This window comes from Lonchura striata, chromosome 8, assembly GCF_050655825.1.
Source record: "Lonchura striata isolate lonStrDom1 chromosome 8, ASM5065582v1, whole genome shotgun sequence".
In the NCBI taxonomy this organism is placed as follows: Eukaryota; Metazoa; Chordata; class Aves; order Passeriformes; family Estrildidae; genus Lonchura; species Lonchura striata.
In genome coordinates, this window is record NC_140710.1 from 31708816 (window position 1) to 31736780 (window position 27965).

The following is a 27965-nucleotide window of genomic DNA, read 5'->3' on the forward strand; positions in this document are numbered from 1 at the left end:
GCCCTACCCGCCGCGGGCGGGGCGGGGCGGCGGCGGCCCGGCGCGGTGGGCGCGCGCCAGGGCGGCGGGCGCAGCCATGGCGGCGGCGGCCGAGCGGAGCCGCCTCAGCTTCCCCGGGGGCGCCGGGGCCCTGGGGCGGCCCGTGCCTATGAACCTCTTCGCCACCTGGGAGATCGACGGCTCGAGCCCCAGCTGCGTGCCCAGGTAACGCGCGGGCGAGGGCGCGGACCGCACCCCCCTTCCTCCCCAGCCTCGCGGCTGCCTCCTCGAGCCCCGTTCCCATCACCGGTGCGCTCCTCCCCGCAGTCCCTTCCCACCCCGCGCCGCTACCGCAGTGACGGGCACGGCTCCTCCCGTCCCTGCCGCGGCTTTTGGGATGGGTGTCGGTGCAGCCCTCCCGGCCTTGCAGGGGGTGGGGGCTGCTGCCGCCCGTGTCGGGGGCGTGCGGGGGTCACCTTCACAGCGAGTGTCCCCCCGCCCGCCCCGGCGCGGGCCGTGCGCTGGTGGCAGGTGTGGCACGTCCCCCGCGGGTGCCGGGCTAGCGGCGCCTTTCCCCGGCCAGTGCCCCGCAGGGATGGGCTCGGGTGCGCATCCCTTTCTCCAGTGAGGGTTTTTCGCCCTCTGCCCGTCTCCGTGCCTCTGCTGTGTGTAAACACGCGGCCGTGGTCCCTGCCTGCGCCGATGTCAGCCCGCATGACAGGCGTTCCTCTTAGTTTTTATAAATCTTGCCCTCTTCAAGCCTAGCTCAGAGCAGAATGCCTCTGAGGATTTAAACGTGGCGGAGACAAACCTTTGAAACGCTTCTCTTTATCTTTGTTTGCTTGTTTTTGGTTTTGTTTTAAACGAGGGCATAGCGAGTGAGCAGAAAGGCAACAGAGTCATCAGGCTGACCTGGCAGGAACGTAAAACTCTGCAAGCTTTACAAGCCCCCCCAAATCCCTCTGTCTTCTGCGCCATCCACATAGCAGGTTGGACTTGGTGGCCATGCCCCTGTATTGCAGGGACGAGTAACTATCATAAACACTGCCCACAGTTGTAGTGAACTGACATTGTGGGCAGGAAGATAGAGGGGTAGAAGCAAACTTGAGTTCTGCTATTGCAGGTAAACTTCTGTAGCAGTTTATCTGTGCTAGCAGTGCCTCAGGCAGCAACTTTTTCAGCTTGTGTCTCGTTCAGCCTTTCTTTTCTTCATCGGGAGATCTTGGAAGGGGTCTGGACCCTCTTCAAGGAGTCCCTTTGCTGTGGAAGTTGTTACCTGGATGGAAGTAGCTGGAGGAGCAGTTGGTGCTTTTTCGTTTTTGCTCTAGACATGAAAGTGTGCCTGTTCCTGGCAGAGCGTTGGACTTAAATGAGCTTTAAAAGGTCCCTTCCAACCCAAAGCATTCTGTGGTTCCAGTATGATTGGCACTGTCCCTGCTGTGCAGAGGACACGGGGGCTCTGACAACAATTCTCTCCACTGTTCCCTTTACTATAGGAAGGCAGTTGGCTTTCCATCACATCCAACCTTGTAACAGTGGCTGTTAAACAAATAAAAGCCCAAATGTCTGACACTCTCAAAGACTTTTCATTCTGCGTTATCATTTATGCTGATACTTGCAGATCTGCAAACGAGCTCACAACACAGCCTGCTTGTTTGCAAATCTGTAGATGACCAGAAAATGCAGTGTAAGGATGCTGACCCTGCCTTGGTGTGGTAGGGGGTGGGTCCTGGGTGCTGGAATTATGGTGGGCTGCAGATTGGAGGCAGCTGGTTGAGCTTCCTGGAGGAATGTGGGGAATGCAAAGCACATGTGGATATCTGGGCAGGTGGGGCAGAACTGGGGTTTGAGTGGGTAAGTCTGGAATTGCTGAAGCAAGCTGTGAACAGGGGATGATGAAAATGATCAAATTGCCTGCCCTGAGGCATTGATAGAAGAATTGGGGTATTTGAGACCTTGTCGGAGCAAACCTTCTGGTTGAGGGAGTTTGGTGTGGCAGTGGGTCCCTATGCTCTGGCCCTGCTGTTGCCATTACCTTTGCTTGCTCTTCCTGGGTACCCTTTTTCCCTCGAGCCAGGGGGATGAGCTGCCACCCACCTGCTGCATCTGCTGCTGCCAACCCTGTGAACCTGTCTTTCCCCAGATGTAGAGTTTTCTGCTGGAGTGTCCCCAGGCGCTGGGCTCAGGCTGCAGTTGTGGCTGTGGGTGCCAGGGGTTTGTTAACCCAAAGTGAAGTCAGGAGCAGCTGAGGTTGCAAGTTCTGCGGGGATGTTGCTCCTGTGGTATGGCGAGGTGTGTGCTGGGCAAACACCAAATTCTGCAGCAGTCAGTGCTGCTCTTTCTGATCGTTGATCATCATGCTTTGCATTTCATTATGGGCTTTGCAACAGACCTTTCTGTCAGAAAAAGCAGGACTTTGAAAACCTTTAAGTTATGCCACTGCTTCTGCCTTTTAAATTCATATGTAATGATTTTTACTATGGCACAATGACATTTAAGATTCTTTTATCTTAAAGCAAGAGATATTAGTATGAATTCTTCTGCGTGGGAAGCCATATCCCAAGTGAGCTTGTTGTCCCAGCAAATGTCTGTTGGGATGTGAGAGGCGGATGTGGAGGAGAGTGGACCTTGCTGTGTGATGAGACACTGTGGAACTGCCTCTTCTGAGATTTTCACCAGTTCCCTTCTGGGTCTCTGTTGGCAGGACAGGCTTTCCAAGCAGAGAAGAGATTTGAACTTGGCACAAAGTCAGAAGATTCACGAAGAGGAGCATGTGCTTGTGGAGGGAATGTTGCTTCCTTCCCTTTTCTTTTTGGTTCAATAAATCTTAGCCCATTTCTAAGGTATTTCTCCTACGATGACCTGGAGCAGGAGGGGCTGGGTGGAAGCAGTTTCTGGAGTGGTCTGTGCCTGCACTGCTCTAGGTTGTGTGGGTGGGTGCTGAGGTGGAGGGCAATGTGTGGATGTGTGTGTGCTTCAACACACTCTGGTGGGTGATTACTGAAAGTGCGCTCAGCTTGGGTGGGGTGTCAGCAGAATCTGGAAGGCTGCCTTGGTGGATCCATGGAGTTTCCACGTGTGAGAAGGCTGTGTCTAAACTTAAGGAAGAACAGTAGGGAAGAGTCATGGTGGTGTTCTGCAGTTGTGTGCTTAGTGTGAAACATGAGGTGAGGTGGTGTTTTTCATTTGTTCGGGCTTCTCTTACTCCTCTGCCATCTGCAGAAGTGATTTTATGATTTATTCTTCGGCACACGTAGCTCCTGGGAGGTTTGACCATAGCATTTCTGAAATGCAGCTACTTTCTTTTAGTCATCCCAGAAATGTGACTCAAAATGTCTCACTATCTGGGCGTATCCACTGCATACCAGAAGGGAGAGATGCCTACCTTCTCCCTTCTCATGCTGTTTCTTTCTTCTGTGCACTGAAAAGACTTTCCTGTGAGGAAGGTTGCATTACATAAAGTTCTCCCTACCACCTGTAAACACTGAGAGTGATCTTCTTGCTGCGAGAGAATCAACACCTTTTCCTTTCATTTTCCTCACAGTGAGAGTGGAAGTAAGAATTGTTCTGTGGATTTTGGTGTTCCAATCTTGATGAATCTGTGGGTGTGAATGGCAGGATGCAGTACTGTCCCATGTTGAAGTAGTCTCCTGAGGAGATGTGGAGGTTGTCCAGAGGAAGAGAGGTCTTGGGAGGAAGGTCTGTTGGAAAGGTCTGCTGAAGCAAGGGAAGGCAGCAGTAGCCACTATTGCCATTTGAAGTGGATTTTGTTTCAGGCTACTGCCTTAACTGTCATAAACTTGTGAGAGTTGCTGCTAAGCTTTGAACTGTAAAGTGGATTGAGAGCAAACTGGATGTGGAGCAGGTGTGACGCCGTGTCCCCAGGGGATTGAAGGAAGAAGTCTGTGGAACAGACCAGAGCAAAGGCAGTGCTGGGGTTGCTGACTGGGCACTGCCTGAGCATTTCCCGTGTTGGTTCACCTCTGTAGCTTGCCTGCTGGGTGAGGAAAAGGGAAGGGGTTCCACACGCATCCCCTGGGCCCACAGAAGGCTGGGGGTGTAGGGATGTGACTGCTCAGTGCTGTGGCATGGCCGTGCAGCACTTGGACATTCACAGCAGCCCTGTACGGACATCCCCAGGGGCAATGGAAAATGACTGGGTGAGATTTCGGGTTCAGGAAGGTGAGTAGATCCTAACAGTGTGCTCATGCCCCAGGCTGTGTACTCCTCTCTCTCTGCCAGCTCCCATCTTCTTCCACTGGCCTGTCTGGCTGTCTGCTCCTGTGGGCTAATGAGTTGCAGAGGCTCTGTGAGCGTGGAAAGGCGACAGCACTGCAGATGTGTGACAGGAGGGACACGGTGAGGACTGCTGGGGCATGGAGCCAGTCCAGCAATCTGCAGGTTTGCACCCATACATGGTAATTCCCTCTGCTAGTAGTGTTGAGGGGCTTGTGACCTGTGTGAAGTCCATAGCTGACTCTCCCCCGTGAAGATTTCCCACAAATTTGGAAGTGGAGTGCTTTGCCCTTTGGTGTGAAGGATGCATACCTGCACTGGGAATGGGAACTTCTCCTGGCCAGTGAGAGCTTCTTCTGACCTGGCTTGAGCAATGCCAGCTGTGCCTCATATCATCAGAGAAAGGTGAACAACTTCCTAGAGTAATAATTATGATCAGGGGATGCTACGTAATTAAAAACTGATTAATTCAGGTAGGGAGAGATGTTAATGTATCTTAACCTTCTATTCTGTCAGTATGCTAACATTTAGGAGAGAACCCTTCCTGGTTAGGATAACTGCTGGCACATTCATTGGGAGCTGACAATAGATTTTCAGTACATTTGGAACTAGGAAAATGTCTAATTACTCAGATGACTAGGTACATTTCAGAAGTGCTTATTTGGAGGCTTTGTTTTGACTTTGTTTGAATAGCATGAAATGCCTAACATTTTACCTTGGAAGGAAATTGAATACAAATGAGGGCACAGGACAGGCTTTAAAAATATCACTGAGATGATGCTGAATGTGTGAGATGCATGAGGAAAAACATCCATAACTGAGCAATGGAGATAAACTGATTGGAGTAAAGCACAGTGGCCAGAACCAACTCTTCTTCTTGGTGCTAGAATGTTCTATTTCTCCTCCTTAGTCTTTGGGGAAGAGATCAAACCTGATCCCTAAGTGTTCCCCACGTAAATCCTATCACTTTGTATGATCCTGCTGAATGTAACTTGAATGCTTGTATTATTCGGTGGAAGTGTTCTGCCTAGAGGCTGTGTGGTTTGTTGGATTCAGAGTTCCAGTGAGACCTATTTTGAATCATTTTTTAAGGTGAAACTTATGCATGTCAAGAACAGCTCTGAAACAGATCTTAAAATCTCAGAGCTGCTAGCCAAAGTCTCTGGATGGGATTTTACATGGTTTTCACCTGGATGCTTTGTGTGTGCCCAGTGCAGAAGTGTGGTGGGAGTGGAAGGAATGGGCTGCTCTTTTGAAAGGCCTCTTTCCTTGCCTTCCACCAAGTGAGAGTGCCCAAAGCATTTTCCCCTCCTGTCCCAGGCAGGTCTGGCCTTTGCTCCTGCAGCCTGGCTTGGCAGGAGGTGACCCTGCAGCTGCTTGTCCAGGAAATAAAAGCTCTTGTCAAATGGAGCTGTTGATGCTCCAGCTTTCATCAGCTCTGAGCAAGCGGACAATTTCTGTGGCAAGCTTGTGGCTGTATCAAATTAGCTATGAAATGATTTGCATAATAGATTAATCAACCAGCAACCAAACATCCCTCTTTTCTGCCAAGAAAAGAAAAGCAACAACTCAGCTGTTACAAGAGGCCATTATGTTCCTTGCAACCCTTAATCTTTCTTTTCTCCGAGAGCACTCCGTGTTTTGGCCTCACGCAGGAAGCTGGCCTGCTCACTGGCTTTATTTGCGTCACATCTTGGCAGCTTTTTCCAATTCTTTTGGGCCAAATTTTGCCACCGTTATGGTGACCTTCTAGGGAGGGTATTTCCTATGGAATTGGTGGCTGGCTGCCAGACAACTCTGTGTTGCCAGGTCCTCTATTAGCTTCTGCCTTTCCATTGAAATTCCTCTGGGCCCCTTGAGCTCCTTCAGAGCTGACCCATTTCCTTGGGAAGTCAGGGAGCAAGTCACCTCAGCACATAACTGTGAGTGGGCAGGAACTGGTCACTGTGGTTTATTTTTCCTGTGTTTCTATCTCCACATAAGCCAGCAACATGGATTTCCTAAGCTGTACGGTCCTCCTGCTGCTCCAGATGTGACATCTGTGTGTCCTTGCCTGGCTGAAGGATGCCCAATCAGTGCTGGGGGAGTTTTCAGTCCGAATGGATCCTAACACGCAGATGATAAGAGGCTTAACTGGCTAATTGAATGTGATAGCGTGAAGCTTCTCTCATGGTGAGATTTAATTGGATTATGATACTGTACAGTGATGTGGAGGCTTGCAGGGCATGCAGCCAGCTTCACTAGGAGAGAGTGGATCCTTGCTAATCACTCATTTGTTTAAAATAATTAATTGCCTGGAGAGCTCTGATGGGTGTGCTCTGCTTGCTGCAGCCAGTATCACTGGAGAAGGGATCCCTAAAAATCTGGAGGCTACCACACATGTAGACCCTGTCCTTGGGCTAGTGCAGCAGTGATGGAGAGGTGAGGAAGAGACGAGCTCCTTTTATTGGGAAAACATATGCACAGGCTCTGTTTGCTTGAGTTTCCTCCTCTAGAACCACTTCAGCCTTTCCTGCATCCTCTTTGTGGCTGTGACGTTTGTCACAAGCTGTGCTTTCTTTTGAGGTGGCCTGCTTGTTCCTTCTCCTCTAGCAGCTGCCAGTCTGCAGGCCAGGCTGCCTTCCAGCACACTTACTTGCAGGGCAATAACTATTTTTGATCAGGAGCTCAAACGCTTCCTCTGCTCCAGTGGGAAAGCAATCTAATTTTTAAAGTAGGCAGCAAAAGTGGAACTGAGAGCAGCTTTTGTGTGCTGTGAATTTTGCTTGGTGGAGGCTCTCGTGTGTATAAAGCAAAGCTGGGGTCTGCAGGCCAGACGGTGTTCAGGTGCTCACCTGGCTCGGGGTATGTGTGGCAGCACCCGTGTTTTGGGTGTAGTGCCTGAGGGTTGTGTGCTTTATGGAAGTCACTGACTAAGCTGCCGTTCCTGGGAGATTTTGCTCTGAAAGTAACAATGTTTGGTTTACTGATGTTTCAAAAGGGTTTGAAATGTGCATAGTTGCTCAGATGTGATTGCAGAAGAGTTGTCAAGGAAAATTGCATTTGTTCTCCTGTAAGCAGATGGATTAGCATAAAATATCAGCTTTGATGTAGTGTGAAGCGTGCTCCTCATCTATAGCCTTTGTACTGGTTTGGAGAGTTAACTGTTTGTCTCCTCAGTGTTTGAATGGGCTGTGCCGTTTGGGCAGGGAGCATCACCTGGGCACTGCAAGCTTTTGATTAACTTATCCTGTTTCTTGCTGTGGCTCATCCAAACAATCAAATAAGTGTGATCACTCTGCTGTTGCTGGGAAATGGCAGTTTAGCCGCTTTTCCCCCAGTACTCTAACATGTGGGACCTCCCTCCCTGACCTCTAGTTTGGTGTAATGATAAACCCGCACCTCTCTCCTGCTTGTTTGTTTTTTGGGCAGTCAGGTGTTCTGGAGCCGGTAGGAGGAAAGTGAAAGGCAATAGGCAGTAGCCAAGGGGGAATGATGGTGTTTAACCAAAACTTGGTTTTGTTCTAAAAAGTAAAAAAAAAAAAAAGGGAACAAACCTGATGATCCAGGGTGATTTCTTTTTTTTTTGTTGTTGTTGTTTTGTTTTGTGTTTTTTTTTTTTTTTTTTAGTTTGCTGGGGAGAAGTGGAGGTTTGAAGGTGGGAGGCTGTGAAGAAGCAGGGCATGAAGGGTATGCCTCTATGTGCGGGGTGAAACATGTTCACTGCTCAACAAAGTACTTTATTTTGCTGTTTAAAATCTGAAAAAGACACTGTCTGCTTTCATCAGATGCCTCTGCTCTGTTGAGCTCAATTGTTCAAAATCTTTTCCTGCTTTTTTTATTTTTCTACAAAGCTATTGCTGTGCAAGGGTTTGGAGGTGCTCCTCACTGCTGGTAAGTAAATATCATGTGCAGGAGAGGGATTGCTAAAGGCAGCTTTACCTCTGCGGGGAGATACATGGCAGGCTGTAAATCGAGATGTGGGAAAACCATGAAGCTCATAACAGCAGTGGTTCTGGTGTGTGTTTCAGGGGTTTTTAGTGCAGGGCTCTCATTTATGGCCAAAACGAGCTGCAGCTTGCACATGTGCTTGTCTGCTACGTGTTTCCCAACAGGCACTAGGCCAGATCTAGATATAGAGCAGAGAATAACCCCCATCAGGAGATTCTTAGGAAGCCTTATCTATATATAGTCCATATAAGTCTGTATCCCCTTTCTGCTGAGAGGACAGCTTGCCCAGGGAGCGTGGCTAATGCGGGTACGCCCCAGCTTCTGAGAGCCGGGTGGAGATCCATGGGATCACGTCTGCCGTGTCCTGGCTCCCGCCGCGCTGGGTGGCACGGGGAGTTCTCTGCTGAGAGCCCCAGCTGTGCTGTCCCGTGCTGTGGTGGCAGGCTAGTGGCATGCTCCTGTGGCCAGCAGGGCTTGTCCTGTGTGGGAACACGAAGCTGCCGTCAGGCAGAGGGAACAGCTGCGGGGCTGGGGCACATGGTTGGTGTGGGGCTGATGGTGCCCATGCCTTCAGGCACGCTGCTCTGCTGGGTGCTGTCATTAAAGCAACGAGATCGGAGCTTGGCAGTGACTTGTCATGAAAGAGCTCATGCAGGATTTTCATGCCAGTGCAGTTGCCTTTCTTGCAGCTGCTTACCAGGATGTTCTGTCAGAGGGACCTGCACGGACATTCTGCTGCTTTGGGAATGAGGTGCAATTTGCAGTGCTCAGCCTGCCTGCAAAAAAATTCAAACAAACCATGAGCAGGTGTCTTAGATCAGAAGCGGGAACACACAGTGAGCTGGACAAGGTGCCCTTTCACACAGCAGTGTGGTCTCCTATTCATTTATGTATAGTTTCACCATTAGGATGTCTGAGGGCATTTGCAGCCTTCCTTTCCATTTAGTACATGACTTTTTCGAGCTGGTGCATCACATATTTCGTAGCTGTCCTGGCAGCTGCTGAGTGCCAGCCATTGAGGAGCACAACCTTCTTTTACTGCAGAGTTTGCTGGCCGCTTAGCAGTTCTGCAGTACACCCTGAAATCACAGAAGTGAGAGGATGGAAAGCTTTGTACCAGCTTGAAATGTCAGTGAACGGCTCGCAAGGTTCTGTTGGACCAGCTGGAGACGTGGCTTTCTCTTTGGATGCATTTGGCTTTGGGGTTGTGGGCCTAGGTCTTCAGGAAGCAAACCCATTTTCCGTGCTGGAGACACGGATTTCTTTCTCTTTTAGGGAGCTGGTCTGGTGGTGTAGCTTCTATGAAAGTCATAGGGTTGTTAAAGGATATCTCCTCACACGATTTTACAAATATAGCAGGATCGTTTGAGGTCACTCAGTGTTGAGTTTCTTCAGGGATTGCACACTTCAGCTCCAGGCTGTGCCGGAGCTCAATTTGATGCTTCTGGAGGAGCTGAAAATGGGTGTCTAATCTCAGTGCAGTCCTGCAGACTCTCTGATCTTATGTGTGCAGTGTTCACTTCAGCTTGTCGTGCATGTCCCGATTTCAGTGCTGCCTCAGCCGTGTGACCGTGGTGGTGTGTAACAGAGACAGGTCCTTACTGTTCTCAGCAGAGCAGCTTTGGTCCCTGTCTCCCAGCTGTGGACAGCCAGCATCAGGACTGTCTTCCTACTGTTTCATCTGTGCAGTGCACGCTTGGGGTGTAAGACACAAGCATTTACCTCTTCTGTCAGGTACAGCAAGGCTCCAGCAGCTTGCTCCCTGAAGAGCTCTCTCAGTTGTGTGCAGAGCTGTTGTACTGTCCTGACACCATGCAGACAAAGGTTAGAGGTGGCTTTTACCTGCTCCTCCGAAGCTGGTGTTCCTGGTGGCTTTTTGTAAATTGCCCACTTGGGCTGCTGCTTGCCAGCGCCTTCTACCTCGTGCCAGTGCAAGCTTTGGAGAATTCACGTGGTAAAGCGGACCATCAGGGTGGAGGTTCACTGTGGGGCAGAGGTGAGGAGGTGGGCTGTGCTCAGGTGGATCAATTCTCTGCTGTGCCTTGCACGATGGTCCAAAAGGTTGTGCAGGTAGAGTCTGCAGGTGAGGATGGAGCAAGTAACTCACTTCACTAGCATTGCACCGCCTTTCTAATTCAGGGGAGTTTCTCTTCGGGCCAAGGAAATGACTTTGAATAACTGTGGGAGGAGAAGTCCAGCCCCTTGTTTAGAGACTGGTGTTTTAGCTCTGTGCTATAAACCCTGGGTGGTCCAAAGGGCTTGTGTGTGTTCTCCAGCTCAGGGCTGCTGCTGTCAGAACTGCAGAGCGGGTCAGGGTGAAGAGATGGTCGAAGTGGAGGTGGTCTTTCCCTGTTTTTGGCTTTGGGAGCTGGGCTCTTTGCAGTGAGATTGTCAAATAGACACTTCTAACTTGAGTAATTGGCAGTGTAACCAAAGCTACCGGAGATTGCTGGCGATGTAACTGAATCTTTAACACCGATTCTTATGCAAATTTAAACATGCGCTCCTGACTTCTAATGGGACACCTACAGATACAACCAACCAGCTCCATTCAGAAATCGGTATCTCTGTACTGGATCTTTAATTGCTTGTGGCTTTATAGTCAGACTCGCAGAACTGAATCTGTGGTGGTTTTCTCAGTGCTGTTTTTACCTGTACACGTGAAATTTCCCTGCAGATTTTGCCTAAGTCACCTGTTCTGGTGGTTTGGTGTGTTTGCTGTTCATACTGCCCATTGCCACACTGCTCTGACTCGGGAGCAAATGAGCCTGAACGTTTCAATGCTCTTTTCCTCACTGATGTGTTGGGGCTCATTAGAGGTAAATTAAATGACCTTGAGGTTTGCAGAAAATAATTTGGTGTATTTAACACTGACTGCAAATCATCTTAAGTTTCTATCCAGTAAATCTATAACTGTGAGTTGATGAGCCCATTAAAAAAGTATTATTTCTTGGGGAAGATGGGTGTCTCTGCAGCCTCCTAGTGTAGTTTCAAATTCAGGCTTGTTTTTTTTCATGCATGTGCCACGTGGTAATGGAGCAGTTGGTCAAAACCATGTGGACTTAATTTCTTTAAAGTACAAACAGCCTAGAAATGTTTGTTTATGTACAAAATAATCTGCCAGTGACTGTAAGCATTTCCATGTTTCTGCAAGAAAGGAAGGTAATTATATAATCAGCAAAGATTCATATGGCTCAACTTGTCTTCCATCTGGCATTAGTTAAATTGATGTTTTCATCTGCATGACCTTTCAGGGTGGGGAGAAATTATGAAAATGGAAAACATGGCAGAAAAAGACCTTCCTTGCACATCTAGCCCATGTAAAGGCTGGAACAGGTCCCCGGAGCAGCCCCTGACAGCTGCTGAGGGGAGCAACTCTTTCCCCTCTGCCATAGTCCATGTTACTGGGTAGGTAACCTGTGAGTTTTGAAGTGGGTGGTTTTACTTGACTTGAGGAGTTGCCTGTCTGTATGCAGTCCTTCCCCAGTGCATGAAAGTATGGGCAGGCTTAACTAGATTAACTACAGCAGGAAGAGCTTCCTTTTTAAAAGAAAGCTATTGTTAGAGCATCACTTATCATAAATCTATAGCACTTCTAATCCTGCTCTCCTCCCATTTCCGCTCTTCCGTCTGCCTGCTGGTTTACAGTTTGCAGGTTTGCTCTGAGTTTCTTGGGGCTGTCCTGCAGCCTTTCCCCTGTGATCTCTTCCTCTCAGATGGGCAGTTTCCAGCATCAAAAGGATCCTTCCAAAACCACCTCTTTAATGAAAATATATCTGCGTGCTTTCTCAGTGGTAGAAAGATGATATGCTGCTTTCCCGATCAAGTTGCACCCACTGCCTCAAAATGAAGGATTTGCAAGGAAAGCTGAGAACTGCAAGAACTGGATCATATATATTTCATGTTGCTAGTGGCTTGTTAGGGGCTGAACTCCCTTTTATTTGCTCTTCTACCTCTTCCCTATGCTGTGCCTGAGAGTGTGCCAGAATTCAAGGTGCTCCAATTTCTTTCAGGCTGGGGAGATTGGTATTTTCTGTCTGCCATGATTCTACTTTATTTTGCTTAATAGCGCTGAAGACCATTAGTGTAGACTTTGTCCTTGCTTCACAAATAGACTTTGAGTGTCTCCAGGTACTTGGATAAGCTTTGCCTGTTCATGTTCAGTCCCAGTGAGGATCTGAGGCAGCCACTTTCAGATACCAAAGCAAATCAGAGGATTTTTTCCTCCCAACATGTAGCATTCAGCAGCTGAAGTGTAAAGCTGCTCACTAAGACAAAATTTTGGTGGCCCCTTACCTTTGGCCCACGGGGATGTGCCTGAGGATCAGAAGCCTGGGTAGTGCTTAGTACAAGCAAACACATGGAGCTTTTTCCAGGGAGAAGAGATTTCAGAGCTGGATTTTCTCAGTTCAGCCTTCAGTCAGCATGCTCCTGTTTTTCTGACACCTAAATGGGACGTCCTGCTGGGTGTCTTTTAAAAAACATTTGTAATAAGCTTTTATTGTTCATTCAATTGTTTCCTTGTTCCAGGATCATAACCTAAATGTCCGAGTGGCTGTTTGTGTTTCTGCTGCACCTGCATTCAGGGCCAGCTTTCTGCTGCTGGCTCCTTGCTGTGCATGTTGGAGAGCAAAGTGCTCAGCTCTCCTCACACGTGCTGATGCATTTGGACCATGCATCTGCCTTGTCTGGGTTTGCATGCTTAGGTGTGCTTGGCACCACTGCTCTCCTGCAGGTTCCAGTAGCCTGATGGCTGGTGTTTCCGCCTTTGCACACCACTTGGGATCCAGGGGATCTCTGGATTAAGAAAACAGTTGCACCCAGGTGCTGGAGTACAGGATCTGGTCCAGAGCTGGGTTGTGGGTAGGTTTAGCCCAATCCTACCCATGTCCCAACCATGTGCTGCCTCCAGTGTTCTCTAGTATTTCCTTCTGCCCTGGCCTCTCTCAGCATTGCCACTGGCCCCTGCTGAGGCTTTCAGTTCCAAAAGCAATGCAGAACAGACAGTAAAATGGCCTGGTGAACATCAGTGAAGTTGTACTGTTTTTCACAAGCCTTCTGGGGCGGCCTGGAAAGGTGCTTTGTATTTTGTGTGCTCCTATCTTATGTAAACAGCTCTTGTCAGGAGAGCAGACAGGACTCTTGCTTTGCCAAGCAGCGTGCTGGGCCCTGGGCAGGTGCTTTTGTGAGGCTGCCACCACTGTGAGCTCTCAAAGGTGCCTCTTGGCTCTTGGATTTACACAACTCTAAGATTACTTCACTGTGCTTTGCTTTGCATCCACCAGGTTGTCTTTCTCTCTGGTGGTGGTCGGATTTGCTGATGGTTCGTATTTTAGCTGGGAAAAATGCCCCTTGTTGGGATTCTGGAATGTCTGTATACAGAAAAAAATGTTGAGTGGGCTGGGAATAGCTTCCAGCAAAGTTGTATCAGTTTCTTGGAGCTCTTTTGTTTGGTAGGAATTCCTTTCTTTTCTCTCCCCCTTCGCATAGCCCTGACAGCCCACCTCTTTTCTTCAAGGGCTTGCTGAGGTATAATTCACAATTGAGCGATTGAAGTGAAATATGCACAGCTGAAAATACATTTTAAAATTGATCCTTCATCGTTAAAGCATCTCTCTGACCAGGCTGGCAGCTTCAGTAGCCATCAGAGCGCAGTAACAAAAAGGATTTTGTTGACTTGACTTTGATTTTTACCAATCTGTGAGAATGTGTTGACCACTTGCTACTTCTGAGTGCAGATAGGAAGTATCTGGAGCAGGGAAGATCTCTGCTGGGGAAATATGTTAGATGTGTCCCTGAGAAAAGGGGATGTAGCTGAGTTTTCCTTTGCTCTCCCCACACTGTATTGTGGAAATCATATGACAGCTGGAGTATGATAAAAGACAAAAGTTAGAAAAATGCTACATGCTGCAGCTTTCCTCTGCTATCCCACTGAATGGAGAATTTTTGCAGCTCTCTTTCCCTCTTTGGGTCCCTCAAATTCTTTTGTGATTCCTTGCTTTTCCTGGAGTGTGACAAAGCCCGGGGAGTGGAAGCTGCAGGCATGCAGTGTCCTGTTACAGTCACAATGGCCCAGTGCTGCCAGGATTTGGTGTGGGGCTGCCTGAATCTCAAACATACCAAGATCCAGCATCTGTTTATCAATGAGGTGAAATGATTTATCGGTATCTAGGACAGCTCAGAAGGCTTGAATCAGTTTAGTGGCAGAATTCGGTGTAGTTTAATGTAAACAATTCTCTAATCTCTGGAACTAAACTTTTTATCTTGTCTCCCACAGTTCCTGACTCTTGAACAGTGAATTGAGGCTCCTCTAGCCTTTGTTTCTCTGTTCTATCCTCTGCCAGCAGACTGCTGCTGCTCCTGCTAAGTCTCCTGGGCCTATCTTGGTTCCAAAATTATCACCACATTTTCCAAGCTATTGCATGAGTAACTTTGAGCTGTTCTCCAGTGAGTGAATTCACTCTCTATTAGCTCTCCAAGAGGACCTGTTCTAAGTGGAAGCTAATCCGTGTTTGAGGTGGTACATCTGCAAACAGGACTCCACTGAGGATCAGTCATGGGGCATCATCTGTGTCTGCAGTGTTCTTGCTGATTCAGGTGTGAAAACAGATAATGGCTTGGTGATTTGTAATTAGATGAACATTTATGTGTGATTACTTGACAAATTATATACATAACACACCATGTCTTAGTGAAATGGTCGTACCACCACTACTACTACTTCAGTTCCAGTATTTCCCTTCAGCCAGTTTCAAGGTTTTTTTCTGTGAGCAGAGCTCTGCTTCATAGGGATGGAAATCAAAGGCTCAAAATAAATACCCTGGAAGTGGTAGAAGATCTGCACTGGTGCTCTAGAGAGGCTGGGCTCACCAGGATTGTGCTGTAAACATATAATGTACATAAATACATTTATTTTATATGATTAGGCATAGACTGATACAAAGGTTGATGTGCTTGGTATTACCTATAGTCACGTGGTGAAAATCAGATGTTGAGTGGTCCTCTGAGTGAGGACAGCATAAAATCAAGGATAAATCCCATCCTGATGTTGTGGTACTTGGACTTGTCTCATCCCTGCTGATGATCCTCAGCTGTTTCTATGATGGAAATGCTCTCTGACAGCCTGAGTAAGTGTGCCTAGTTCCAGATGTGCCTCATCCACGAGCACTACCACAAAATGATGGTGATATCTATTCCTTGCTCTTAGCATCGCTGTCATGTTAGCATTAGCTGATTGCATCAGCAAAGGCATTAGAGGAGAATGTTTTCAGGGGGCTGAGACTGGTCTGGCTGTGGAGTTCGGTCTCCATGAATGATCTGATGGTGTGATCCTGTTCACAAATGGAGTAACTATCTTTTTCCTGCATGGGCTTCTTGGTAATCCCTCCCTGCAGTGAACGTTAATATCCTGCTGGAGAAGAGCAGCCTTTCATTCAAACTTGGCTTGTTCATGCCTCATTTACCTCGGTCTGCTTATTTTGTAGAGCATCTCCAGTTTATCTTGATAAATCCAGTTTCAGTGGGAACTCGCAGGCCTGATGAAAGGTTCTGGGGACTGAATGGATTATGATTGTTATAAATTGCTTTTTGTTTTATTGCTTGCATTCAACAGTAAAAAAATCCTACAGGAGTCTGGAACAAGCTCTGAGCATCTTGGAGCACCCTGTGTCTTTCAATGTCTGCTGTTTTGCTGCTTACACCGGTCACACTGATGTTTTAATAAATATTCTTGGCAAATTGAACAAGCAGGTTCAGGCACTTGGTTTGCTTTGCTGCTCCCTTATTGCTTTCAGGAATGAAATATCACTGGCAATAATGCTGAAGAACTGTAATCTCGAAATAATATTGAATCTCTGCTTGCCAGCTCAACTTCCCATGGCTGCTGTAGAGGTTGAAAGTATTAAGGAAATGCAAATATTTTTCTGGAGTAAACCACTGTATTCTGCCTGCCACTGCAAGTGTTTGGCACTGGGATTCTTCTGTACTTCTTTAGTAAAAATTGCGGTTGCTTCTTTCCCTGATAAATTTAAAGGTGATGTTAGCTTTCAGAAAAAAATGTAAACAAAGTCTGAGTTGACAGGTTTTCTCCCTTTTTCATGAGAAATCTCAGTCATGAGCGGCTTCTATAGACAAGAAAATAAACAAAACCTTTCGCTGAGTTATTTCCAAAGAAGCTTTCTTTTTTAGTAGTGATTCTTTAAACTAGAGCACACAGGGTATATTTAGATATAAAGGGCTGTACTGTGGGGGAAGGCATTTTTCAGGTTTTGTTGAGAGACATTTTGAGATCACCTGGAGAGGAGATTTTTCTTAAATGAAGCCGCTCTTACTGAGAGGGGATCAGAAGTGGTCTGATAATCAGAGCTATCTGGAAAGCAGCTGGAAGTGCATGTCCTGGCTGTCCTGCAGGCCATGAGGTTGGCCTGGTGTTGCAGGTGCCTCCCCACTCAGGGGATGGGAAGGGTGTTTCTTGCAGTCTTTGCCAGTACAAAATCTGCTGATGCTTCAGTGTAAGGTCACCCCCACGGGTCAGCTTTAAAGCCTACAAGAGATCCCAGTTTCTGTTCATTTGTGCACTTTTGGTGAGTTCTGCAGCTTTCAGGGCTGTATTTGGAGAGCTCATGTTGTGCTTGGCAGCAGGCTGGGCACTGCACCCTCTGTGAGCCTTTTCAGTCCAGTACAGCTGGTTTTGGAAGTTAAATTACTGCTTCTGGTTACTGCTGAAGTTCCATCCCTGACAGCAGTGCTGGTAGTTTCACTTCAGCCATCTCATTCTTGCATCAGCTGGGGTAATGTGTTCAGCTGTTTGGCTTTTAGACTCTCGCTAGATTCCTTATTTCTGTTCTCTGGTGAATTCCTTCCCAGCTTATCTGTGCTCTTCTGAGCAGACAGTGTGCAAATGAGCAAGTGCTGCCCAGAATATTTGATGGAAAAAATGCAAGGGATATGTGCTGGAGCACAATGTAGCTTCCATAAGAGGCATTTCCTTGCAAGGAGTGCTGAATGCTTTGGCATTTTCAGACCTTTTTTGACGACTGTTAATATTGCAAAGCTCCTCTCAATTTGCCCTTTCCTTTCTGGGGAGACAAATCTGCAAGGGGACAGTACCTTTCAGCTCCTTTACCCTCAGTGTTTTGTTCCAGTTTGAGGGCTGTTCATCATTGTTCAGCAAGTTTAATGCTGATTGTCCCAGCTTTAGTGGCAGGATTTAGAGTTCTTTGTGAATTATATTTAGTGCTGATGGAGGCTGCTTTGTCAGCTGTGTGTAGTTGCCATGTAAAAACCAGCACTGTTCACATAAACGCTTCTGGGAAAGAACCACTTTTCTTTTCTGTTTTAATATGTTTGATTTGGGAATATCCTTTGAGGTGTGGCCAGAGAACAAATGGGTTGCTAGTGTTGCAGTCCCACAGTGAAAGCACCTGTGCACAGGTGAGGCAGATCTGTGAGGCTCAGAGGTCAGAGTGCACAGCTGAAGTGCTGTGAGCATTACAGAGGGTGTTTGGTACAGCTGTAGCAATTTTAGAAATTGCTCTTTGTGGAGCTGGTGTTTCTCCTAGCCTTCCTTCTTGATCTGTTGTTGAAGACATTGGGGTTTAGAGTTTCAGTTCTCCTGCCTCCTTCCCTGTAGTTCAGATTGCTAGTTCTGTATTTTTGCACGCTGGAGAGAAATCATATTTTGGGGTGCTAAATAGTTCTCCTGTATTTTAGGCACAATGAGAATTGTGCAAAACAATTATGTTTGAAACTTCAGACTAATTTTGATACCTCTTTGATTGTCAGACCATTAATCTCTGGAGTCAGGGGAGAAGGGAGGCAGCATTAAACCTGAGGCAATTGAAGGAATAGTGTATACCATTGACTCTGAGAGGTGTTGGGGTGGCTGGCTGCACAAGCCTGTCTAAAAGGCCAGCGTGGCAGGCTCGCTGCAATGGGAATGGCATTGGGACCTGTGAAATGTTCTCCTAGCCTGAAAGCAAGCCTGCCGGCAACATGCTTTGCATATTTGATTGCTGTGCTGGCTAATACCAAACGTACCATCAACGTTCACAATGGTTTTCACTGCTGCTAGCTACTCTGTCTTTACTCTTACAGGACACTGAGTTCTCAGTAAAGAAAAAAACAGAATTTTGGGGTCTAAATTTTGGCTGTGTGGTTCTCCCAGCTTGTATATGTTGGGCCACATGGCAAAGTTCACAAACAAAAGCCTCTTCACTGGTACTTGATACAGCTGGTTTAAATCAAGGTTACAGAAAGTAGTTAGGAATGGTCCACCTGTCCTGGCTTTCTTGTCTTGGATTCAGATGGGTCAGCAAAGGAAAAATCAAGTTTAAAACCAACCATAAAATCCATCCCCAAAATTTCATTTAAAAAAATTCTTACACCAGTTTTCAGACAGTCTGTTTATTTGAAATAGTGTAATGTGGTTGTCTTCCAAATAAGCACCAAGTCTTAAGAATTGCATGACATCAGGATCTTGGCTTTGAGTGGGAGGGCCATGTGCCTGACTTGCTAGTGAGCTTGGAATTGTTCTTGGATGACTGAGTGAGAAGTAGTTTGATGTGACCCATGGTGTGAGCCAGTCTGGTCTCTGGGGTGACAGGTTGTTCAGCTCACCTCTGTGTCAGGTGATGTTGTGGGAGCTGTTCAAAGTGGAGAGAAATCAGGCAGAGAGATGGCACACTGTTCATGCCCTGAGAGCAGGATCAGCTTTGGCTACACCAAGAAGCCATCTGTTTTTCCTTGACTGCTTTCCTAGCTGGAGGCTTCCTAGTCCTACTTTCTTCTGCTGAAGAGATTACAGTGACAGATAACCCGAGCAGAACTGAGCCTTCTTTACAAGCTCTTCTGACATGAGCCTGAAGTCCAGGCTTCTCTTGGCATCATTTTTTCCTCTTGATGGCTGATTTACAAAGGGGGAAATCAGAATGATTGAGGCAGAATCCTTTTTCTCTAAAGATTTGTAGGCCTTGGGGACGATGTGCTGTGACTGGGACTGTGCCGTCTGCCCAGGGTAGCAGGTGGGGGGAGCAGGAGCGCGCAGAGCACAGTGGGCCCTTGCTGTGGGCTGCTCAGCAGTGGGAACAAAAACCAGAATGACACCAGGCATTTTGAAAGTAGTTGAGTGCAAGAATACTTGGAGACCTGTGCTTCCTGCTGTCGAAAGGAAAATCCTAAATACTAAACCAGCCTGGCTGATGCAGGGCTTCGCTCTGAATCTGGCTGCGCTGCCGCCCCTGCGGCCCGGGGAGCGGAGCTGCTGGGGCAGGGCTGGTCCGGAGGGCAGCGTTCTCGCCGCGGCGCTGAGGGAGGCTGTGCCGTCAGGCTGTCCGGGGGGAGCGAGCCTGTGTCGGGGGAGCCGCTCTGCTCCTCACGGCTGCGGAGAAGTCGGTGACGTGCGGCTGTGACAGCCGCAGTTGCTGTGGAGATGTTCCCCCTCGAAGCCCTCTGCTGCTGCCATGCTTGGGGATGCTGTGCTCAGGGTTGAGGTGTGGACAGGGGAGGAGAGTGAGGGTTATCCGGGCAAGGCAGATGCTGGAGAAGACCTGTGCCTTGAGGCACTTTGTTTAGCCCTTTCATCTCGCTGACGGTGCCCGTAGCAGACCTGGCTGCCATAGGGAGGATTCCCAGGGTGTTACAGAATTTCTGAGAGACAGAGAGCATGATTTATGTCTGGAGTGAGAATTGAGCTACCCACTTCGACTAGGCTCTGATAAGCGGCCTTGATGGGGCCTAGAAGCCTTTGATGCAGTGAGAATTCAGTTGTGGCGCAGTTAGAAATTATGTTAAGGTAACTACAAAGTAATGAGCTATCCGAGCGTAAATTAGAGTAGAGCTGCAGTGTGAAAAGCCTGACCACCTTAAGGCAAAGGTAAACAATGTTAGTGTGCCAATCAGAGTGCCTTTTTAAACTGTAAACTATATAGAAGTGTATAAAAACTGCCATCTTCTCACTAATAAAGGGGAGAACGTTGCATTAATCATATTGGTTGGATGTGCATTCTGTCCTGTCCAGCTTTCCCGATTTATGAGGTCCTTGTGTGTGCTGGAAGGCTGGGTGTTGGTTTGTTCCTGCAGCACTGGCAGCTTGGGATGCTGCTGCACACCCAGGCAGATGTGCTGCTCCACGCTGTCAGGCACTTGGGACATAGCAGCAAGCCTTGAGCTCTGACCGTCCTTCTCAGCTGCTGGCGACTTCACGTGGCTCCTGCTAGTCCTGGAGGGCTTCAGAGCCAGTGGAAGGGCTGTGGGCAGGCAGGGAGTGCTCTGTAGCATGCCTGGAATAGGCAATCCCGGTGGTCAGCCTGCTGTGTGACAGGCACTGCTGGGGCAGGTTTCGTAAGGAAGGCACTCAAGTGCGAGCCAGGGATTGGAGGGCTGCTGGGTTTGTTCCGGCTGCCAAGGTCTCTCCTCTTCATTCCCCACCCCCTGATTTGGTTTTTTGAATCTCCTTTCGGTCTAGGGCGTGATTCGTTTGCTCATTTGTGTATCTGCTTTTTTGCCAGTGTGTGAGGCGTTTGGTGGGAGCTGCTCTCCACCCCGGCTGGCTCACATAAACTTTGTGGGTTGTGCCTTTGCTTTGTTGCTGACTAGCTGAGAAATGAGGCCCTAGCTACAGAAATGGCTTGTCCAGCCATTTCTAAAGGCTCCCCCTCCCTGACAGTGGTGTTTTGGCAGAGCTCAGTAGGTTCTCAAATGGGAGATTGGCATTTCTGGGCTCTACTGCAGTCCGTGGGTGTCTCCTGCAAGCTTGTGAGACCCACAGCTGCCACAAGCCTTTGGTCTGATGGATGTGGCTGTGCCTGGTCTGCCTCCATCTCCATTCTTGGTGGTGCCTCTGGCCGCTCCAGCTACTACTGAATGAATACAACAAATACCAAATGTGTTTGTGTCATCTGTAATATAGAAAATGTCATCCTGATGTCTGTCAAAGGAGCCTTAAGCATGAATCAGCTTTTCGTTATTTGCTGACTTTATTATTTAAAGCTAATAAAGTGTCCTCCTGCTGCCTCAAAACTTTGAAAACATTGATCAAACCTAATTCACCAGTACCACAGGCACTTTCACTGATGCTCACTTTGGTATCAGGATGGTGTGCAGTCCTGTTGTTGTGGATGCTTGGTTTGGAAGAGGCAAACCAGGAGAAATGTATTTAACTACATTTGTGTGTGTGCCTGGCTTTGCGGGCAGCATGTTGCGAACATGTAGATGAGTTTGACCGGCTCCTTTATGCTCTGTAGCCTGTGTGAGAAACAGGTTTAATCCCTGTTTTGTCAGTGGTTGGGTTTTTTCCTTCCTTTAAGTCACCCTGTAAAAGGATTTGAAATCATCAAATTGAAGAGTAAGAAACCAATGTATAACAATGTGTGCAGGAACTAAGATCCAACTGAGGCCAGCAGATGTGTGAAGAGCTACCCCTGTATGTGTGAAGAGCTACCCCTGCACTTGCTGAGACAATTTCCTTAAGGGTGAGAAAGCTGCTGCTCAGTAGCCCAGTTCAGAGCATGTAGCTGGAGGTGAGCAGTTGGTGTCAGAAAGGCTGATTTCCTGCAGGTGTGACTTGGAACATGTCACATCTTGGCCAGGTAGTCAGAACAGTTGTGTGTGACACAACTGCCACAAGAAATTCTGCTTGGCTCCCTGAAGAGTGTGTGGAGCTGTGAGGTTTGACTGTAACACCTGTGTGTTCCACCAGCACTGCTGTGTCTCAGCAGTGCCCTTTCCTTCCCAAATTACTGAAACACTAAGAAATGAGATGTGTCAATGGAATATGTTAACTCTGATTTTTGAGTCAGGGTTATTTGGCTTGCAGGGACCCTTATCCTTTTGTGCCCTTGGTGAGTCCCCTAGAGCCAGCCAGCAGTGTCTTTACCGACTGAAGGAAGACATCTCTCAGCATTTTCCAATTGTTACATTGGATTAGAGTATCTAAGCTCAGATGTGCTTTACTACTTGGTCGTGTTAACTTCAAGTAGCAAATGTGCCCATGCGGAGTTCTAGGATCTTGTAAAAATTTTGCAGATCTGCAAAATTTTAACACGTCCACCCCCTTTTGCTTGCTCAGTTTGGAGTAGGCATATATGTAATTTATTTGAAGTAAGCAGGACAGTATTTCAGCTATAAAAGGATAGTGTCTGGCTGTACCTGTGTGTCCTTGTGAGGTCCTATGTAGAACCTGTTGTGTAAAATAAGCTGCCATCCTCCTACCTGGCTGAACAAGACCTGCTTGCTCCAGCATTTCTATAGATCTTAGTCTCCAGAATCTTAAGAGCTTAATTCTCTGTGTGAATGCTGGGAAGAGGATTTCAAGATCCTTGAGAACAAGAACAATGAAAATACTAGCTCTGCATTGTTTCCTGGCTGCTTAAACCTTACTCAAATGGATCTATAGCAGAACAGCTGATTAAAGGTCAGCTTAGTGGGACATGTGAATGAAGGATATTAGGTTTCTTTGCAGGTTACTCAGGTTATGTTTCTGTCATGACAGGAACTGGGATGCCTGACCTCTGCCTCCTCTTTTGATTTCACCTTGCCTGGGAGCTTCCCTGGCAATGTGACCAGGATTAAATCACATTGAGGGAGTTGTCTCAATAAGCTTTGGAAAGTGAGGAAGCATTTTCCTGAGGCTCCTACTGGTAACCTTACCCAGAGCCCAAATCTGATGTGTCAGTGTCATCAAAGGACAGTACTTCTGCCCTGCTTTCTCTCCTAGTTAGCTCCTATGCCAATACAGAGCCCTGCCTTTGGCATGTAAGTGCAGCAACAGGTTTGTCCATGTGCTGTTCTTTTCTTCCTGAGAAGCTGCTGGTGCAGCTGGCTCTTGGTGTGCTGCAGTCATCCATACCTTCCTGAAGCAGCTGTCTCCCCAAAATTCTGTGCAGGGCTCTTGGCTTGGGCCTCTCCTGTACAGACACCCCCGTAGCTATGTGCAGAATGGCTCTGTTTGTCTGGGCAAGCATGTGTAGGTGGGTGTCTCCCTCCAGTTCTCCTTCGAGTGGCTTGTGGTTTATTTTGGGACTGATGTGGGTGTAAAGTGTCGGCTTGAAGCAAAACACTCAACATGAACGTTGAAAGCACCGGGCTAGGAGGCTGCTTGCTGTCCTGAAATGCTGAAAGAACTTGAATGAGGTGAATCTGTCCAGTGGCCAAACGGAAACCAATTCCTTCCTTATAGCCATCGGCTGATTGAGGTTTTCAGACCTCAGAGGAGACTGCTCCTGGCACGAAACACTTTCTCTAGGAACAGTTCTTCACATCTCTTATCCTGGACAAAGGGTATCTGTGTACTACAATCTTCCTGCCCCACCTCCCATCTTGTACTTGGAGTCCCCTGTAAATGTGGGTGCATCCTGTTATTATTCTCTACTTCTGTGGGGTTTAATTAAAATGCAGGTCTTTAATTTTTAATTTTTCCTTCCTGTTGATTCGACTGTCTCTGCGTGAACGAGGTCTCGGTGCAATTACTGTGCTCCCTGTGGAGAAACAGACATTTAATTCAGCAAGGCAGACTTTTTCTTGGAGGGTACTTATTTTCCTGATCTTCCTACTCAGAGGGATGCAAAAGCAAAACATCCAGTGAGTAAATAATGTGACACTTTATTTGGTTGTTCTGGACAAGTTCACTGCATCTCAGTTACCAAACTGTTCCTTGCAGAAAGCTGCCTCCTTAAGCAAAGGGCTTGTGATGAAGCTGCTCAGCACAACTTGCAAGTTGATCTCATTGGGTCAGGTCGAAGTTTCTCTTCAAAACTCCATTATTGCAGCAGTGATGTAAAAAAGATGGAGTTTTATTGTAGCATTAAGATGTCTCATTATTTGTTGACCTGAGAACAGGACCAGGCAAGTACCTTGTGCCTGCTTGCCATGTGGGCATGTGAGTGACTGGAGACAGTGGCTCCTGCTGCTGTTTGGGATGCAGCTGAACTCCTGGAAGGGAGATCAGCTAGGACCCTTCAATGAAGGGTGGAAATACTGGCTCTCAAATTTCCATTGTCCTTATTTAAGTCTGCTTCAGCTAACAGTGCTTTTGCTAACTGAACTCTCCTTGTGCAACTGTAGGTCACTGCTGAAACATGCAAAGACAGGATTTTTCTGCACTTCCTGAATTGCAGTCCCAGGCTTTCAAAATACTTCAGGTCCTTTCAGCTCCAGACATGAGGCTCCCTCAGTTCCTCTTGTGTGTGCTAGGTTATTTTCTCTGTGTTCAGAGAGATAATATCTATATGTATCAGACGCTTCCAAATGTAGCCTTGTTCTTTCTCCATGTCTTTCCAGCTCCACCTCTGTCTGTCCTGTTTTACTTACCAGTGTTCAACCTAACAGGCTTGTTGATAGAAGTGGCTTGTGAGGCTGATGCCTGTTTTGACCCGTGAGACTTGATGGGAGTACAGTAAAACCTTGGCGAAAGATAAGTGCACTGTTATCAGAGGCAGTTATGGCACACAGATCCTTGCTGTGCCCGTGAGTAGTTCAAAATCCTTATGCTGCTGGCAGGGGCACACTCGGCATGTGCCTTTTCCTTGTGGTTTGAGTAAGGTATGGCCCCTTTCTGCTACATGTTCTGAAGATTGCTTTAATATGTAAGCTGCCAATTTAGACTGAAATAGTGTGTTGAGGGTAAGAGTGATTTGATGGGATTTAAACTGAGTTTTATGCATCTCCCACACACCCTGCCCCCCGCAGATGGAAAGGATAAACATTCCATTGTTTTTTGTGTGAAGTGCCTTTTAGTACCAGCAGCCCAGCAATGAGGGATGAAGAAAGCAGATGTGTCCCATGTCTTTTTAAACTGCTTTTGTTTTTCTGATCACTGTAAGGGAGGCTTTTAATTTTTTAATTTTTTTTTCCCAAGCAGCAAGTGCTCCACAGGGTTTGATCAAAGCTCATAAATGATGAATTGAAGGAATGCCCAGTGGAGAACAGAACGCCCTCCTTGTGCTCTGCTCTGTGTGCTGAGAACACCATTGTTTCTTCCCGTACCTTTTCCATCCTCGAGCTCGGAGCTGGAGAGAAAAGGCCTTTGTTCCTTGCCTGTCAGCTGAGACAATGCCAGTGTGTTGTCCTACCTCTGCTCTCAGCACCTGACTAGCCGGAGCTCTGTGGGTTTTGGCAAGCTGAGCACAATTGTCCTCCAGTTACAGCGTTACAAAGAAAACAAATGGCTTCACAGCCTCTTTCCTCTAGATCCTGGCCCTGCTGCTGCTGCTTTACCGCAGCAGCCACGTGTGTCTGTCTGTGCCTGCTGTTTCATTTGGGATGCAGAGGAAAAGCCAACACCCTCTCCCATGCTCCAGGCTGAGAGATGCAGCTTTACCTGAGTCCCAGTGCACACAGCTGCTAACAGGGGGACAGGAGGGGACAGAGGCCCAGGCTGTCCTGGTTTTTCTACCTCTTTGTAATTTCTGCAGCGTGTCTGGTTGTGCTGTCTTGCAATGCAGAGCTCTGCAAAGGAGAGAGTTGTAGTTCTCTCTTTCTCTTGTTTTTGGGGGGTTTTAGCAGGAACAAGAGCTTTGCAAATGAGGAGGGAGACCAGATGGCATGGGCTGAAGTGGAGAAGGGGCTGGAGTGGACATGTTTGGAGAGATGCTGGAGTGTAGACCATAAGACTGGCTCTTCCCTGCTGCTGGCCCTGTGTGAGAGACCAGAGTTCAGCAGAGCCCCGGGTGCTTCAGGATGAGACCAGCAGTACTTACTTCAACATCTGCCCCCAATCCCTTTAGCTTTTATCTGCATCTCTCCTGCTGTTTTGGACCCAAGTTCATCCAGTGTACCCTCAGGCATTGCAGCAAATGAGTGGAAAAGGTGTTGGGAGGTCCAAGTCAGCCTTGCAGTGCTGCATTGTCAGGCACCTGGCACCAGTGTGAAGTACTGTAGTTCAAGTGCAGGCTTCAGCCAGTGGCACTTGTGCCAAAATCCAGCATCAGCTCTTCTTTGATTCCCATCTACTGCTGGACTTCACGCCTCTGTGAGCAGCCCTGATGTTACACTTGATCTGGGAGAAAGAGCTCAGCAGTGGGTTTGAGAAGAGCAATGCTGATGCCTGCTAACATTCCATGCCAGAGGCCAGAGATGCCCATGCCATGGAGTAAGGACCTGTCACAAAGGCAGTGCTGGCTTCTGGCCAGTGTGACAGATGATGTCTAGTCACTACAGCCTGCCCAGCAACTTTCTCTGGCCTCTACTATCATTAAACTGAGCTGTCTTGGCTTCAGGTTTATCTTTGCCTGAAGTTTGTTTGTGGGTATGCCTTCTTAAGTCCCCCAGCTGGTGGTAACTTCTGTGAAACTGTGACAGCACCAATGCCATGTGCCATTACTTAGAGCCTGAACTGGGCTGCAGAGGCCGAATTCCATTTTCTCCCAAGCTCCCTGTGCTGGGAGGCAGAAGTGCAAACAGCTTTAACCAGAACAATGTAGCATTGCCTGGGTGAAGAATGTGATTTACTTGCATATGTGTGGCACGTGAACACCAGGGCCAGAGGGCACCACTTGGGTCCTCTCCTTTCTCTTTCCTTTTTCTCTCCCCCCCACTCCCTTGCCTTGAGCCACTTGATAGCACTTTTGTTTGGGGGTGAAGAGAAGAATGTGTGGGTTGACAAGAAGAGGTGGGAGCAAGATCTTTGGGAGCCAGGAGTCTGAAACTGAAAAAGCCAACAATCTAGGAAAGCCTTGTAGTCAAGTTTAAAATTAGATTGACCCTATGCTTTCATATTGCTGGAATTTAATTCCTCTGACCCTGAAGCTTTTGGTCTGACTCAAAGCAAGGATTCCCAGGCTGTGGTCAGTGGAGGCCAGTGCTGTCTGAGGCTCTTGTGTGGCCATGGGTCTGTATCAGAGACAGATGCACCTCCTGTCCACCTCCTTGTATTTATCAAAGGTTGGGGAAATTCAGTTTTGAGAAGCCAAGGAAGCCTCATATATTTCTGCTGTCTTTGTCTGATACAAGGGCTTGTGGGGCTTGTGTCTGGAGCCTGTTCTCCCTCAAACTGGGATACTGCTGTGTGTAAAAGCTGATCAGAGCTTTTTCTTTTTCGGATATGATTGTAACTGTTTCTCTTCTGTTCCTGTTTGCAGGTTGTGCAGCTTGACATTAAAGAAACTGGTAGTCTTAAAGGAATTGGATAAGGAGCTTATTTCTGGGGTCATTGCTGTCAAAATGCAGGTAATTACTGCCCAGTTCTAAGAATTGTGTTGTTTGACTAAAAATACTGGCAGGTGCCCAAACCGCACTTTACCTCCACGAAAGGATCCACAGACTTCTTCAACTTCTTCAGCTTTCACATTGCATCCACAGACTTCTTTCTGTCCATCAGGGTGTTCTGGGTCTGTGCGGAGAAGGATCTTTTCTGACCTTTTCTGACCCAGACTCTTTTCTGGCCCTTCTCCCACATTCCTACCTCATTTCACAGTTGTAAGCAAAGAATATTGTTCACTGATGTCTCAGCATGAGCTTATCTGCATGTAAAAATGCTCTTCGCAGATCACATGTCCCCTTTTCTTCCTGAGCTGGCACTAAATCCCAAGCCTGGTTCTCTATTTACCAGTCTGGGGCTGAACGTCTTGGTAACTGGGTCTTGGTTTGGAGGAGTCTGGGCCTTCCTCTGCTGCTGGGCAGCTCTGCTATCGAGTCTGTAGCCAAGCTTGTCAGTGGGTTTGTAGGGTGTCTGTACAGACTAATTGCTTTTCATAAAATACAGTTGTCATCCTAGGTAAATAAGCCACTTTACAGCAGATGTTTGTGCCATTTAATTAGGTGCCTCCATGTAGGTCACTCTGCCTGGAGGCAGGCTGGGGAGGAAAGGGCCTCAGTTCCACTGTGCA

At 47.7% G+C, this 27965-nt stretch overlaps 1 protein-coding gene and 1 long non-coding RNA gene across 13 annotated transcripts in view; both read left to right on the top strand.

Moving 5' to 3' along the window:
• Nucleotides 1–40: 40 nt before the first annotated feature.
• Nucleotides 41–27965, top strand: part of PACS2 (phosphofurin acidic cluster sorting protein 2) — a 76684-nt gene continuing 48759 nt past the window's right edge. For 11 of the 12 annotated variants that reach the window (XM_085586880.1, XM_085586881.1, XM_085586886.1 and 8 more), the window contains exons 1-2: nucleotides 48–204; nucleotides 27219–27306. In XM_085586880.1, the coding sequence (XP_085443006.1) occupies nucleotides 77–204; nucleotides 27219–27306 (216 nt within the window). In that variant the 5' untranslated portion in view covers nucleotides 48–76. Of the gene's footprint in view, nucleotides 205–27218; nucleotides 27307–27965 lie in introns of all 12 variants that reach the window. The other variant, XM_085586885.1, reaches the window with a different exon arrangement.
• On the top strand, nucleotides 229–2821 carry LOC146766813 (uncharacterized). The gene is made up of 2 exons (XR_014957140.1): nucleotides 229–2271; nucleotides 2684–2821. It is a non-coding gene; the product is annotated as an uncharacterized LOC146766813 (long non-coding RNA).